Source organism: Augochlora pura, chromosome 5 (assembly GCF_028453695.1).
Source record: "Augochlora pura isolate Apur16 chromosome 5, APUR_v2.2.1, whole genome shotgun sequence".
Classification (NCBI taxonomy): Eukaryota; Metazoa; Arthropoda; class Insecta; order Hymenoptera; family Halictidae; genus Augochlora; species Augochlora pura.
The window spans coordinates 10591503-10608041 of NC_135776.1; the positions used below are offsets into that span (position 1 = coordinate 10591503).

At 30.4% G+C, this 16539-nt stretch overlaps 1 protein-coding gene across 4 annotated transcripts in view; it reads left to right on the forward strand.

Moving 5' to 3' along the window:
- The window catches only part of Gw (trinucleotide repeat containing adaptor protein gawky), a 56638-nt gene that overhangs the window by 4102 nt on the left and 35997 nt on the right, over positions 1-16539 (forward strand). For all 4 annotated transcript variants that reach the window (XM_078181893.1, XM_078181896.1, XM_078181894.1 and 1 more), the window contains exons 3-5: positions 5831-5880; positions 7047-7159; positions 11121-11298. In XM_078181893.1, the coding sequence (XP_078038019.1) occupies positions 7091-7159; positions 11121-11298 (247 nt within the window). In that variant the 5' untranslated portion in view covers positions 5831-5880; positions 7047-7090. The remainder of the gene's footprint in view (positions 1-5830; positions 5881-7046; positions 7160-11120; positions 11299-16539) is intronic.

The following is a 16539-nucleotide window of genomic DNA, read 5'->3' on the forward strand; positions in this document are numbered from 1 at the left end:
AATATTTGAAAAACAATTCAAGGTATGATTAAACTACAAATTGAGTAATACATGTATCTTAATTTAGCTATTAAATTAGGAAAGGTTTACATACTTAGGATTTAATGTCTAAATTGTCAACATCAACTTGATAGCAACAATTATTCATTTTTATTATTTGAATACAAGATTATAATATTCATTTTATAGTGACATATGAATTCATTGAAGATTCTAAACTCATTTAACATGTTGAAAATGATGCTATATTTTATGGTAATTTTATTAGAGCTTTTACACATTATTTTTATAAAAGTTTTAGGTTGTTATTATAGATTTCTTGTACAAAAATCATTTATTTATTGTTACATTTATAAATGTAATGTAGCGTTCGTTTATTCGTCTAATAGAAACTTAAATGGTTGTCTAATCTTGATAAATTTGTGTAGTCTTTGATTCTATTCGCGAAGAATGTGTAGAATTGAATAAATGATAGAACTTTGATAAGTTCGGAACGAATGGACCCTCATAGGCCCACGATCGCTATGTATATGGCCCAAAGTGATCGTAAAAATGTCAAGCGTGAAGCGTGAAGTTTAGAAAGGCGCTGCGTCGCACTGCACCGTGCGACGCTCAACGCGACGAAACCGAGCCCGAGCCTCGAGAGCTGATGACATCAAAACAACCATCGCGATTCGCGACATCCATCGATACCAATTCTCCAAATTTTCTTCTCCGTCGTTCTTTATTTCTAATAACAGTGTTTAAAAAGCATCGATGTTTGCATAATGAATTTCTTTACTTCTTCATCTAAGGAGACTAAAACAGAACAGCTAAAATTGCTAATATTGTTATTATGTGAATCGAGGTTAAATGGAATTTAAACCTATTATGTTCACTGAAAAGTAGAAACGGTTCAATGTCATGTAAAGGGTTTGAAGTACTTTCTTACATATACTCTGATAGGGTTCGTCAACATAAATACAACGATGTACTATATTATCCTTTCGTGTGGTATTATGTCATAAATTAAAACCCAAGTAGTCAGATGAGAAATTTTTGTTGTTGTTAAAGATCACTTTGCACACAGTTCTGTCGTCAAAATATATTATTACGACTAATTTGCAAACATATTTCATGCTGATAAGATAACAACGGTCACTTTCTGCAGTAAGAAGTTACTTTTATAATTATATTCGATGCTTTTACACACATTCTTTTGGTATCTTTGATAAATTTTCAAGTCTTCGAAGAAATTATTTACAAATTTTGTGATTCGAATGGTTCTTCTCCAAAACAAAAATTTTGTCAATTTTTCTTTCAACAAATTGTTTCTGCCATTGTAACAAAATTTACAAAATGTGCAATACATTTGTAGAGCTATGCGATATATTCGAAAACAGGCGGAAGAAAATTCAAAGTATGAGTTTTTCTAGCAACGTAAAGCAAGAATTAACTGGAAAGGATTATGGTTTTAGAATGTTTTTTGGTTGATAAAGAGTTCAACAAGAGAGTAAACTTACTCATGTATCAATGGTGGCGCATGTAGATTTGGTCAAACATATTATGATTTCCTCGTGCGTCGTTATTGGTGAACGTAATGCGAACTATTGAACGAGCTTTTGGAATTTATTTTGGCGTTGAACCGATCTTTTTTATATTGTAGAGATAGTTTACTACGCTATTGAAGTAACTCAAAACATTTTGTATTAGAAATAGTTATGAATAATTTTGCTGTATTATAGCGTATGTTTAATCCACCATTAAATCAAAATGTGAAAATTTTTTTTTAGTTTAAAAATATGCTTATATCATAAAAATATTTTTGAGTTAAAAAAAAATTGAAGGATTGATGACAGTTTAAAGGAAAAATTGACGTTTACATCAACAAATTTGTAATATCTTGTTCTATCTTCTTTCATTGTTATATTATATTTTATTTTTTTCGTGCTTCCGAGACAGTGTCGCTTTTGCCTATTTAGTAGCTGCGCATCGTGCATGTCAGCGAACATTTTGCATTGCTATCAGATTACAAGGTCTAGTTCAAATATCATGTATAGTATAAAACATAGGCTTTTATTAAGTGTGCTTATAGTTAATAATCACAAAATTTCGTCCATTTTCACATGATAATATAACAAGCTGCTTAAGTCTCCGAATCTGCGAAGTTTTATTTATATATTGCAAAGCTATATATTTTTATAACTTCTTATGTTTTAATCATTTCCTTGACATAATTAATTTACTTTTCACTACTTACAAATCACTGCTGCGAGGTGTGTTGTTAAATGAACATTGTTATACCTAGCTACTCATGAACAAAATTGGCCAAGTTCGTCTCGACCTATCGAATTTTCTTAACAGCCTTTAAAAGAATATTCTTGTAGAGATTTATACAAAAAATTTTAATAGCATGGTAATCAGACTCGCTTCTTAACAAAGAAGATCTAACCTAGATCTAAATCTATCTTATTACTTTTCTGATAATGTGGTTCCTTAAACTGAACTTAATTAGAATTTCGACGACATTAAGTATACATAAAAGAGAAAACAGTGTGATAAATTTTAAGAGAGTATTCTGGATTTGAATACCATTATTGAAAGAATTTTTAGTAATTATTTTGAAAAGAATTAGTAAAGGGCATAGCCGATTAAGATGGTCAAAACTGCCCTTAGAGGTTTTTCAATGAGTCATATACCGTTCGATAGCTGACCAATAAAAACTCATCTGTGCAAAATTTTAACCCTGAAACTTGTCCGTGAGGGTAGTTACAGGGTAAATTAGATTTCGCGGTTTTCCGGCATTTTTCCACCTTTAGCGGCTTTCTAAAATTTTGAAAAAAATATGGCTTCTTTTGGACATCAAGCTGGATGTTATAGAATTTTTTCAGATTTTTCAGTTCCAAGCTGTGATTATCAAAAATGAAAACCCCCAAAAAATCGGAAAATTGAAGATTTCTCGAAAACTTATGAATTCTCTATTTTTATATTAATTCCCTGATAAGGTACTATCACGGCTCGTGTACTCAATTTTTCTCAGATTTTTTGCTCGCCTGCGACATTGTCAAAAAAAATGAAAACCCAATTTGTCGATGTTTTTTGCTGTCAGAATGAAGCTACTACTTTTCTAGTCGCGAAAAATTCTTCTGGCAAACATTATTTTCGTGTAAACTGAAGCTATGAAGTATAGCCAAATTATGTACTTTAATTTTATAGGATTTTTTAAGGATTGCGTAACTCTCATTCGTTCCTCAGTATGGTAATATACCTGTTACCTATTCTTAGATACTGTCAAATATTTGATTCTTTTTATTTAATTCGTAAATGTGTTTCTGTAAATTCGAAACCACAACTAACAATAAATTTGGTGATTGAACATATTCGCTGTGCCTGCCATACAAATGTGATATTATTTAGTAATGTATGTATAATGTATATTATATTCAAAGAGCCTTCAAAGAGCATTTTTTTGATAAATTCTTTTAATATTTACAATAGTAAAGTGTAAAGCAAAAGCATAAGAAGTACTACCTTAGAATTTTTTAATTTAATAACTATTATCGAAGGCTATGTAGGGTTAAATCAACATGGCGTCGTAAAAGCAGACATAAATCCGCCAATCGTAAAATACACCGAGCATGAAGGTACAAGGGTGCCACGCATCGAAGTAGAACTCGACAGCTGAAACTACAGTGAACAGTACATACTGCATGACATCGATTCGTGTCGATCCTTAGAATTTCATTAACACTAGATTTACGGAACGCTAAAGGCAATTCTTTTACATTACATTTTTAAAGTAATAAGAATATATTCCAATTTTTAGCAATTCTTATAAGAATGTACAGTTGTTCAAGGTATCGCTACCAAATTTTGCCACTGTGTTTTAAAGGTAAATATTTTATTAAAAGCTTATAGAAAGAATATGAAATCTGATTGGTTAAAGTATAACACAACATTCAAATAATAGATAATCAATTATGCAATAAATTTTGTATTCATAAACTAATAAAAATATTCGGATTATTGGGATTATTGGAAAATTCAATAGTATAGAATATCAAAACTAACGTCTATAATTCACACTGTGCCCGCAATTTAGATCAACATTGAACGAGCCTTTCGGCTTTAGAGTTAACGCTACATAATTTGCGAACATTTTTGGAGAATTCATGTTTGTCACATTCAATTATAGTTCTAACAATTGATTTTAAGACTATTGTTATTATTATTTTATGAAGAAAAAATTGATTACATAATTGATTGTCTATTATTTATAGACTCTACTATTTAATAGTAACTATTAAAAATTTTATTTATCAATAACTGGTATGATTGATCAAAATGAACTTCACTCATCGGTGATTGTTACGAGCGATCGAAATAAATTTCTCATATCAATAATTGTTATGGGTGAACGAAATAAATTTTTCTTATCCAAAAATTGTTTAAGATGGAATTTATTTCAAGGGGGTTATTCGAAGATCATTATGGAAGTCATTATTTTAGTAATCACAGCTACTAGTAGCTAATTTTTGTGATTTTTAAACTTCTACTATAAAAAATTTAAGCATTTTTATAAAGCACTACAGTAGTAATTATAATTAAAGAATAATTAAATAACTACAATCATTTTATCCATGACTTGGAATAAATTTTGGAAAAAATTATTCTTTATTTACGAACTAAAAGAAGTTAAATAATAGTTTTTTTAAAAGTCAGAAACTGAAAAGTAGTGGCCGAAACTTTTGCTTTGAGATTTATATACCATGATGTTGAATGTACTGTAAACACATGGTTTAAATTTGTATGGTTTCTTATGGTTTTAGTGTGAACCTATATTACAAAATATGAATATTTATGCTTTAGATAAAAAATTTTAAATTGTAATACGTTACACTACACTGCATATGTTGCGTTGTTTTGACGTATACCTATAGTAATTACAATTTATAGTACTACAGCTTTCTACAATTATAGTCGGTGCATTACGATTTCTATTATATTAAATTCGAAATGTAAGACCACATTGCCTGACAGTGTTCGGAGAAAAAGAGGTAATAATCTTAGCTAGTAGAAACTTCATTTGATATAGTTGCACAAGCGAATATGTTCACACGGATTCAGCCTAGTCTTTTGTGGGACCGTCTGTATTGCGAAGGTTAATGTTCGCGGAGTCATTACCTCTATCTCTTAGAACTGCTTTTATAGTGAGAAACACTTTTTACTTTGCAAGCATATTGTTGTATTTTACAAATAATTAATGAATTGTCATTATGGCGAATAAAGATGCTAAATGATTGTAATTATACACCTAATATATTCGTGTTATGATAATTATAACTGCTAAAAATGAAAATTGACCATAGATACAACCATTCTATTATACAAACTGTAATCAAAATAAGTTTTAGCTATATGTAAAAATGAAAATATTCATTCCATACTATCATCATTTGTTAATATTATAATAGTCTTTAATTGTTAATACTATCCGCATATATACACATGAGCAGAAAAGTTTTTAAAAAGTCATCCGGTTTTTCTAGGAAAAATACTTGGGTGGTGTTACCTTACAGAAAGTAAGCAAAGTATGCGATACGAATTATCGGTATGCCAGTACCACAAATATAATTTTCGGTTGGACGGTCAAAAGAACATTAATCGAATTTTGTCCAAAATGATTTAAGCCGTTGTTTTTAAACGATGATATATATTTTAAAAATCTAATGAGTTAAAACATAAGTAAAAGAAATTTCGTTAATTATATACCGATATGTTAGGATTAAAATATTTTCTTATAATAAATCATCAACTCAATAGTAATTTATGTATTTCATTCGATTTCCAGATCTCCACTGGCATGGAGCTAGGAGCACATTGATAGTGATAGTCTACAAGGTGGGTAGTGTTGTTTTTAGATATTTATAACTTTATGTTTCATTATCTTCTCATATAAATAAACGATTTGGCTAGAAATTATAAGATTATTTCAATACAAAAGTAATGATCCTGATAGGTGTCCAAATAAAAAAAAAGGTTATTTTGTCAACTGTGAGATAAGGCTGTAAAGACACAATATTCATTATATTTACATATTGAGTGTGTAAAAATTCCGCATTTATTCTTTATGGTTGCTATAAATGCTGATACGATCAGAATATTCGGAAAACTAAAAGTTTGTAGATATAGTAGGGATTCTGTTATTTGAAGGTTTATTTCTGTAATATTCTCTTAATATTATTTTACACTTATGTAATTATATTATCTAAAAATTCCATTCTCTACTAAGCGATAATGTATCTAAATAATAAAGTGATTAGATTTGGATATCAGAATATTGTAAAAATAAATGAAAATGTTCGGATAAGGAAATCTTTATTGTAACTTTATTTTACATAAAAATTATGTTTGTCAGAAGCATTTTCGTGACTTGAAGGCACAACATATTGAAAAAAACGTTTTTAACATTTTAGTATTATACACTGTTATTTGCTCCGATTATTCTATGCTTAGATTTCGTTCGAATTCTATAATCAGATTTTTCTTAGATAAAAATACTGTTTTAACTGAATAACGATTTACGTTTATGTCTTATCTGGTATATGATAAGTTGTGGCTTCACAAATTAATTCAAAAGACAGGATTCTACTGGCAAAGCAGATACATAGTAACATTACAGTAGTAAACCATTTTTCACAAAATTTTCTATTTTAAATAAAAGTCATCAGAAATCCTTATCGAAAACATGGTTTTTATCTAAAAAATATCTGTTTACAAGATATCAATGAAATCAAAGCATATAATTGTTGAAACTTAGAGTCACTAAAATCATACAAAAATTATCGCAAAATGTTGGGCTCTAAATTTTGAATCGTGGAAAATCCTTCTGATGAACATTTTTGTGTAAAAAGAAGCTGTTGCAAACATTCATCCAAATCAGGTGTGGCCAACCTTTGGGAAGTACAACCGAATTGGTCATTTGTAAAAACTACTCTGTATATGATTTATAATGTCTTTCTACAGTATGTCCAACGTGATTAATAAGTTCATCATCTTGATTGTAGATCTTGGTTTCTATGCATTGCCTGCCAAAGAAGAACTGAGCCCAATGTTTCCACACAATTCTAGTTCACATGAGATTTCTACAGAAACAAATGCCTTCGTACAAAATTCCATGGTAAGTTTTAACTGACTTTCTTAACAGATTTGTTTATTTTGATGTGTGAACTTGTGATATATTTCAGTTGTTCCTCCCACCACATGAAAATTTAAGTATCATAATTATTATGTTTATGAAAGAATAAATACGCAAAATAATTTAAATTTAACGAAGAAAATAAATCTGTTTAACGTTACATTAGTAACATTTAGCTACACTCGTCTATAGTGGTACAGTAAATTGTCTCTAGTAATCCATGTTACGGGTATGCTGGGAATTTTAATGCGCTAGTCCTACGTCTATTTGATTTATTGCTGCGTCGATAATACGGTCTCACGAAGTCAGTCAAGCGTATGAATGTGGCACGCTACGCGGTTGCTTTGACTCGATTTATCAGAAGGAAATAAATAATACAATCACATAACTTTTTAAATCGTAATATTCTAAAACTGATTTTGTTTGACATGTTGCTGATAGTTTTCTAATTATAACGAACTCAAACATGATGTCGTTTGACAAATATTTCTGATGAAAATAAAATCAAACTGTAATTCATTTTATTCCATTGCTGCGATTTTATAAGAAAAATACATTGATATACGTATAAATAATAACTGCATAGTGTATCAAATACATTAAAGTAATTTATTCACCACAACTGTCCTAACGATTATGTATACATTAAAAAGCTCCATTGATATTATACATAATTATGCACATATTAATTAGATAAGTGAAAAATTATATTCTATACTAAATTGTTTAGTGACATATTATCTTTGAAATTATGTAGTATCGTAGTATGCGGTGATGGTTTTTCTCTTTATACTAATGACGATATTAATATAAAATTGTAATAAACAGTAACACAAAATTATCTGAGAAATGATACAATGTGGAAACGTACTACATAACGTGGCGTTTTAACCACGTTAGATTTGGACAAGAGTCGACACTTGTCCTAGCAGGATCACTTCTTTTCTTCATTCCCATCTCTGCAGTATTGTTGGCATTTTTCCTTGCCGACATTTATCAGGAAAATATGCTCTCGGTTTCAGCCTTTGTTTATTGTCTCCACGTCTGCAATCTATTCGTTGCACATCGGCACTACGTTTCTAGGACTCTCGTATCTAAGCAGTGTCGTTCTTCCTCGACATTCGACCATCTTTACTTGAAGATCTTTTAAAATTCCAGGTTTGATGAAAAAGTACAGTAAATTTTGCCTTTATACTCTCCGTCAAACGCATAAACTCGTTCAAACAAGTCTTCGTCGAATGTAGGCATGTTCCTTCGAATGTCCGTCAAATGGAGGCACGCTCCTTTGAATGTCTGTCAAACATAAGCCCGAATAGCATAATTCCACTGATATTTTCTTTTGAACAACGTACATACCTTCTTTGACGTTGCCATTAATATTTTATATATAGTTAAGAAGCGGATTTTCTAATACTTTCCTTGTTATAATTACAATGTGTGTAATGCATTAAAATAAATTACTTGCTACGTATAATGAATAAATATACTCTAAAGTATGTCATGTTTGGTCTCATTTTAATTGGAAGAATATATTAAATATATAAGTCATTTTTTTATTGAAGTATTGCTATGTATTCATCTTAATGTACACCAGCATGCCAACTAACTGCCTTTTAAGTTTGTCAACTGCCACGAATTTCATTCTCTCTCTCTCTCTCTCTCTCTCTCTCCCCCCCCCCCAAATCAGCGAAGCACGAAGGATCGCGACTGAGTTTTTTTACAATTTCGATTTTTAATTCCAAATTCCGGGACTACTAGGGAGTACTCACTTATTTAAATGATAAGTAAATACAATTTAATACTCTGTTTAATATTAATAGAAAATAATATTGTTCCAAAAGAATAAGAAAATTTGTTAAGGTCAAGAATGATGTATTATTGTGTGTATTCAGTTTGTCTTAAACTTAATTTGTAATGTCTAGAGACGAATCAGAAGGAAGAAAAATTTTACGTGGAACTTTAATTTTTAGAGATCATGATGACGTCTAAGATCACAACTCATATATTTTTTTAATAGAAAGTGTGTACATCTACGTAAAAAGACATGAGTGGTGTTAAAAAAGTCATCAAAAGTCAGTAAAATGTTTTTACATGGTATAATGAATGGGAAATTCAAGATATGACTTTTTTAAAAAGCATTACGACTTCAAATGTTTTTACAAGCATTCTTTATAATGATATTTTAAAACTTCATGCATAACAACAAATTTACACAATCAAATTTATTTCTCATTCCTGTTCTAAAAGACGACTACAAAAGAATCGTGTATCAAGCTTTAGAGCGCCATTGTGAAGTAGGACTTTTCAATTTTTATACCTATCGTGGATCCACTTTCAGTAGAGACCTTTGTAACAGTTTTAAAAGAACGTATCTATAGTTTTACACTTGCTGTATCATATAGAGACATGTAAGAGAATAATAAACTATAGGTTGCGAAGGTCATGATAATATATAGTTTATCATCGGAAGGCGCATAGGATTTACTTTGTAAAATACTAACAGTCACATAATATGTGCTTCTTGAAATTTTAGACAGTAATAAATATTATTACCTGAACCAAAGTGCATCATGGTGATGCAGTAGGAATTTTGAACTGATGAGTTTCTATAAAGCATTGCCTACAGAAAGATATTTTAAGAACTTAATTCACATTGAAATTAGTGATACAATATGTGTTTCTTTCTGTAGGCAATGCTTTATAGAAACTCATCAGTTCAAAATTCTTACTTTGAGAACAAATACATAAAAAAAAATGTATTTATCAGTATTGCAACACAGAAGTAATTTTTAAATGAAGCCATTAGTTACTTAACTAGTAAGTAATTTGAGTTGTTTTGTAGATGAGTGACTCGTTACAAGGTATTAATGCTTGTGAGATACTTGCTAGTAAATTGAATTCATTTTTAACGATTAGTCTCCGGAAAAACACCATATATATAAACAATATTTGCACACAAGCATACACACTTCCATAAGTTGCTCTTGCGAAAAATGTCGTTAGTTTTTTGCCAGTAGATCCTCTTAATATTAACCTTTAATACATTGAATACCACGCTAATTTTTCACGGATTGTTCGTTTGACCAACATGAAATATTACTTACAATAGAAAAGTTAAAATGTATAATTACGTGTAACGCATTTATCTTAATGGAGATCATCCCACAATTTTAGTAACAATAACAACATTAAAAAATGTATTTCTAATAATCTTGATTTCATCGATTACCAGTACTCTTACTGGTAAAATAAAATAATTATACGAAAAATAAAGATCAAACTGATTACGCGCGTGCGCGTGTGTCATGTTCTGGTTGCGTTCACATTTTTTATAGCCGTCTGTTTTGCTACCATAAAATGTCTAAACAATACGAATATAAATGGTTTTCTGCCCCGATTCTGGAAATGTGAATTATGCGAAGTTACGATACTGACAGTTGTAAGTAAATTAAGTTAAATTAAAAATAGGTCGTGAACCAAATTTTGTTATCATCTCAATGAGATTACGAGTAACGCTAACCAGATCTGATAACAAATGTGACCACAGTTTCAAGTATTCATACAGGATGGTTTTAGACAATTAAGTTATAAATTCACTGGTTAAAAGGTGTATCATAAATATAATTTTTAATCGTATCACAAGCTAAATTTGGTGTTATTTGGAATTTATTAATTAGTTAATATAATTTTTGATTTTATTGGTGTCACTTTAACTATCTAAAACTAATTGCAACCTTGTTGGAAACTTCAACTTACACGCAGTACCAATTTCATTGAAGCAGCATCAATGAAAATTTTTACTGGCGATTTCAGTGCAACCACCGGTTGATAATCATTTATAACTTAGCATCAAAAATATATACAGTAAAATTATGTCATATATTGATTTTATGTCATACAGTTCTTCTTTGTATTGCTGTAATGATCATTTCTTTTGTTTCAGGGGGATGTAGTAGTATTAGGGAAAAACAGTCCGATAGGGGTGGGGAAGGGAAGAGAATCAGAGAATGCTAGGTACTGTGATATCGAATTCATAAACAACAACACGATGGTAAAACCTATAAACCATCTCAAAAATATCGCCGCCAATGACTTTTTAACCGTCCTGTCGGGTGAAACTGGTAAGTACAGTTATGTTAATTTTTCTTTTATCTTTGATAGACACATATTGCAATGATTACGTGAAGTAGAAATCAAATTATTAATTTGTACGAGGGTCGACTGAAAAATAATGAACTCTCATCTGGATAATTATTCGCTTGCCATCAGCAATGTAAATATGCGACGTCCTGAAATTCGCTTGTAGAGCCTACGCCACAAATGTGCGGCGTATATGATGTTTTTATTATTCTTATACATGGTAGTTCACTCTCAACTTGTACAGCTCATATAACTTCTAAAATATGTGTTGTATGAAAAAATTTTGTATACAAAAGTTGTATGCTTTATAGAGGTATAATATGTAATGCATTTATTTTCTTTTATAGGCAGGGGTGTTTCGAAGATTAGAGAGTCGATTTTGTTTGTTTAAAATAGATTAATACTATACTTTTTTTTATCGAATTTTGAATAACGAAGTATTGACCTTTATTAACCCTAAATCTAATAGCTAACAAGTAATTTTAATTTATTTCTTGACAGTTTTCTTCACGTAACATTAACCCTTTGCACTCGAGTGGTGACTCTAAGGCACCACTAAAATTATTCCATTTTATTCGAAAATAATTTTTGCAACAATAAGGTTTAGATTTAAAAAATTGTCAAGTAGTAAAACTGTTGGTAGGAGTCACACGAATAAATTTTCTATGCATAAAAATTTATTTTGTTAAATAGAATGGAAATACCACGAACCAGAAAAATTATTTCAAATTTACAGTTAAGATGGCTCCGAGTGCAAAGGGTTAATTTTCGTCACATAAACATTGCTACTCTACGAAAATCTGTGATAAGGTTGAATGTCCAACTTCATATCAAGTGAAAAAAATTTTCAAGAAATAAAGTAAAGGTTTAGAGCTAATAAAGGTCAATACTTTTTTACTCACAATTCGATATTCTTCAACATTTTGATTTAAAAGGTATAGTATTCTATTTAAAAAAAATACAAAAAACAAAATTGATCTCAAATCTTGGAATCACTACTGCATTAAAAAAAATAAATACACTACATAATGTACCCCACTTCAAACCACACAACGCATATTTTGGAAATTTTAGGGAGTGTACAGGTTGTGTGGACTACTCTGTATATCCTTTAGGGCCATATAATACACAATTTTTTAACAGTATTTTAACTACTATCTAGGCTACTACATTTTTTGGTACTAAAATTTAATGTAACTGATTATAACAGTATTGAAACTTCAGCATTTTAGTTCCGTAATCGGAAGACTTACCCAGTTTGTCATTTGACAATATTGTAAATGTTGCGAACATTTTGGTATACATATATTGCGTCACGTACATCACAATGCTCTCTATTAAATCGCCTTTCAGAGATTAAAAATTACTCGCTTCAATGCAGTAACGTTTAAAGGATCAAGTAAAGACCCCTTTTTTGTGTTTTTATCTGTTTTTACCGTCCTAGATCATGACACTTGATGAACAAATGATAATTGCAAAATTTTAATGTGATTATGTAGTGAAAACCCATGTCGCATTTAAATTGAAGTTTTGAGTTATGATTTCAAGTTACTAGTAGGTATAATTGCATTTTGTTAGTTTACAAACAAACTTTTTTAAATAAATATAAATAAAATGTCATTAATTTTCCTTTTTTAACATTGTGATGTGTAGCAAAACATATATTGATATTATATATCATTGTCATAATTAAATGTATAAATAATTATAAAGTGTTATGATTATATAAATGATTTATAATATATAAATAACGTAAGCACCCTGAAATTTTCCCATATATGTAGACTTTGTGACGTAACAGATCGCTTGAACACTTTGTTCGTACAATTTGTTCGTCGTCAGTACATTTCTCTAACACCGGAATTGCTAAGAATTTTTCTTCTCATAAGTAAACAAGCTCTCTCCTTGCTAGACAAAGAACATTTTTCTATCTCAGTGTATGGTTACAGTTTGTGGTGTAGCTCTCTTTGAAAGATTCACGCAGTTTTATGGTGCGTTTCTGAATTCTGATTAATGATTAGCTCTTTCAAATGAAGTCACAAATCTTTAGCAGTAGCCGTAATGCAAGACGAACTGCACCGTGAAGATCTATTCTGCATCTGTCCAAAGCAGCAACCAGTTTTGTATTTACTATTTCGCCTTTATTCGGACGTTGCCCATCCAGATTTTCAGACTTTATAGTGGAACATCTGAAAGCAATCGACTGACATTGCACTGTCTCTGTAATGCAAGAAAGGAATTTACCACAAATTAGATAAAAACATAAAAATAGTTAAAAGTCAAATTTATCTTTTCTAGTATAGTTCTTTATGGATCGCTTTCCTCGTCTCCTTCTTTGCCAAATTTCTATCAAGTCCAATCGTTGATCAAGGTCTCGGCTTTTCTCTCTGATTTAAGAGAAAGAGTTTATCCTTCTCGATATTAATCATTGTTGTTGTAATTTAATTTTGGCAAGCTTCGTTCATATGAGTTATTAATGAAATACCCACGTGACTATAAATTAACTATTTAATATAAACGTGTAAAGAAAAAGGTACATCACGATTAAGACAAGCGTCCGCATCACATGGCCGAATATAGGCAACAGACGAAGCGCACCCAACAGACTGAACAAAAGAACATCACGCAGATCCATACCCACTGCGTTCATTGATATAATACGATCGCGCAATGATTCTCGTCATACATTTCTCACAATTGTTAATGTATCGTTGTGACTTACAACAAAAAGGTCACTTAAAGAATCGAGAAATTCCTCTTTTCTGTTTCTCCGTAAATCGCTATTGTAGTTTTGAGATGGCTATAACATACAAGAAGTTGTACATAGGACATTTTTTCAGAAAATTTCCACGTTTTTTATCATAATAGTAGTACTATCCTTACGGTCCAGTTTCACTTTCTGTAAATTATAAAACAGCACACTCAATGCTTCTCCGTAGCTGGAAAGTTTTGTTACAATAATTTCATGTTCATGATGATTCAATAAATATATCTTGTTGGAACTACTAGTCTACATTTTTATATAAAAGCATTTTCACTTTGAACGATATTCTGCGAAGTACATATCCCGAAATTAAATGATGATTAACGAAGAATCGTTGGTTAAATTGTTGGTCAATAACAATTACTTTTATAACGGTAAAAGATTTTTTTTCAGGTGATTAACTCGCACAGCGACGTGGTTCAGACGTTACGTGGTAAATGTAATATTCAGCGAAATTGAAAGATTTTAAATACATTATTGGAGATACTATACAAATACTATTTTTATTACAATAAAAATAGTATAAACTAATGGAATCCAGTTTTGTCTGATATAAATCATTACATACTAATATAAAATCATTACAGTCATTACCAAATGTCATAATTTAGGAAGATAAAACAAAAAGTAATTGAAAGTTGGAAAATAGGGGCCACTCTAATATACAAGCAACATGTACAGATAGTATAGTTTCACGGTCATAATGACTTTTAGTTCGAAAAGCTTAAATATAAGCTTAGCCTAGATGGCGGTGGAAACACTGTTCTAAATTCACGTATTAGGGTGTTAACCCCATAGTTCATGATCAAGTATCTTAACAAGTTTGGAAATTATCTCACTGTTAAGTTAAAACTAATACATCTGATTGTAGGAGGTCACTGGTCTAAAAATACTTAAATTTTTTTAGTAATTATAAATCTGTATCTGTTTGAGGGTACGAGTATTCGAAGTTGTTGCGTTATTCCCCAAAAGTAATTTCAAAACATTCCACAAAAGAAATAAAATGAAAGAAAATAAAATAACTTGCACTTTGATTCGAGAAAAATTGTTATTTTGTTCTTCTGTTATCAATTCTTTTGTTTTTTTTTTATTAAAATGTGCGAAGGGTGGACTCCAAAACAAACCTTCTATCCAAAGCAAAGCATTTATGCGTCCGTTTGCAAAATTGTTCATTTTGTGTATTTGTAATGTTACAAATATATTTTGAAAGGACTCACTTGAAATAAGAACATATTTTAGTCACAACTATCCTTCGATGTCGAGCGAGACTTGTTTCACTTGTTTGAAAAGAGAGATAAAAAACTTTCAACCGCGAAAATGGGTACTGAAAAATCCGGCTGATCAAAGGAAAGTTACCAATTTTAAAATTAACCCTGGTGGAAATTGATGCTGGTACAATGGCTTCAATTATACAAAAAGTTGTTGTTTTCTCTTTGGGAAGGGTATCTCATGTGAGTTCAATGCCAGGATGTAGAGTACCACGACGAGCTCGTACACACGTTATATCCGCATCAGGCAATTCTATGTGAAGAAAAGTTCAGTTGTAATGGCGAACCCTGGGAAAGTCGAGTTTAGGACGGAGTTTGCTCCGATCTCAATGATTGGTTACCCTTCACTTCGGTTCACTTAGCTCCGGTATGTGATAGATCAAGACGTCCAGTCAGAATCGTCTAGCTATTCGGAGGTTTTAAAAAGCTAAACTAGGTCTGGGTTAGGTTTATATTTACATCGTATATGTTACCAAAAATGTATGAAATGCAGGCATTCTATACATAGAATACCTCACGTTTTTATGCAAGGCATGAAAAAGCCGAGAATTATTTTAATAAGGACCTAACCCAGATTTAAATCTGATAATGGCTAAAAAAGTACATATAATATTACAGTAATTTCCGTATATTTCATACTTTGTACAAATATGCGAGGTATTTTATAAACAGTGTTTCTAGGTTAAATAGCGAAACTTAAGATACAAATTTAGGATGGTAAAACAAACAAATTTCACCCACTATTGCTATAGGTAGTTGTAAGACTTATTAATGTATACCATTGAAATAATTCGGGTTTATCACGTAAATGACAAAAGAAAATTGTTGTATTTATTATGAAAAAGTTTATAAAAAGAATTGTAATTATTTCCTATATCATAGTTAACCTATGAATAACAAAAGTGGCTGACTGGCAGGTGCATCTACTATTTCATTGCACGCTTATATTATTTTCAATTTTAATCTTTCAATGTTGTTAACAGTTATTTAAAACAAATGAAAGGAGCTTTGTTTGCAATGCAAATAGTGACTGTTGATTTTTAGAAATACGGATATTTTAATTATATATTCCTAACTTTCGACAACTTTAGAAGTATTGTAATTCGTATTTACGTGTATATTTCCAGAGGAACAATTTGTTTGTTTTAGAATCCTAAATCGATGTCTAAATTTTGATGATTTAACCCAGG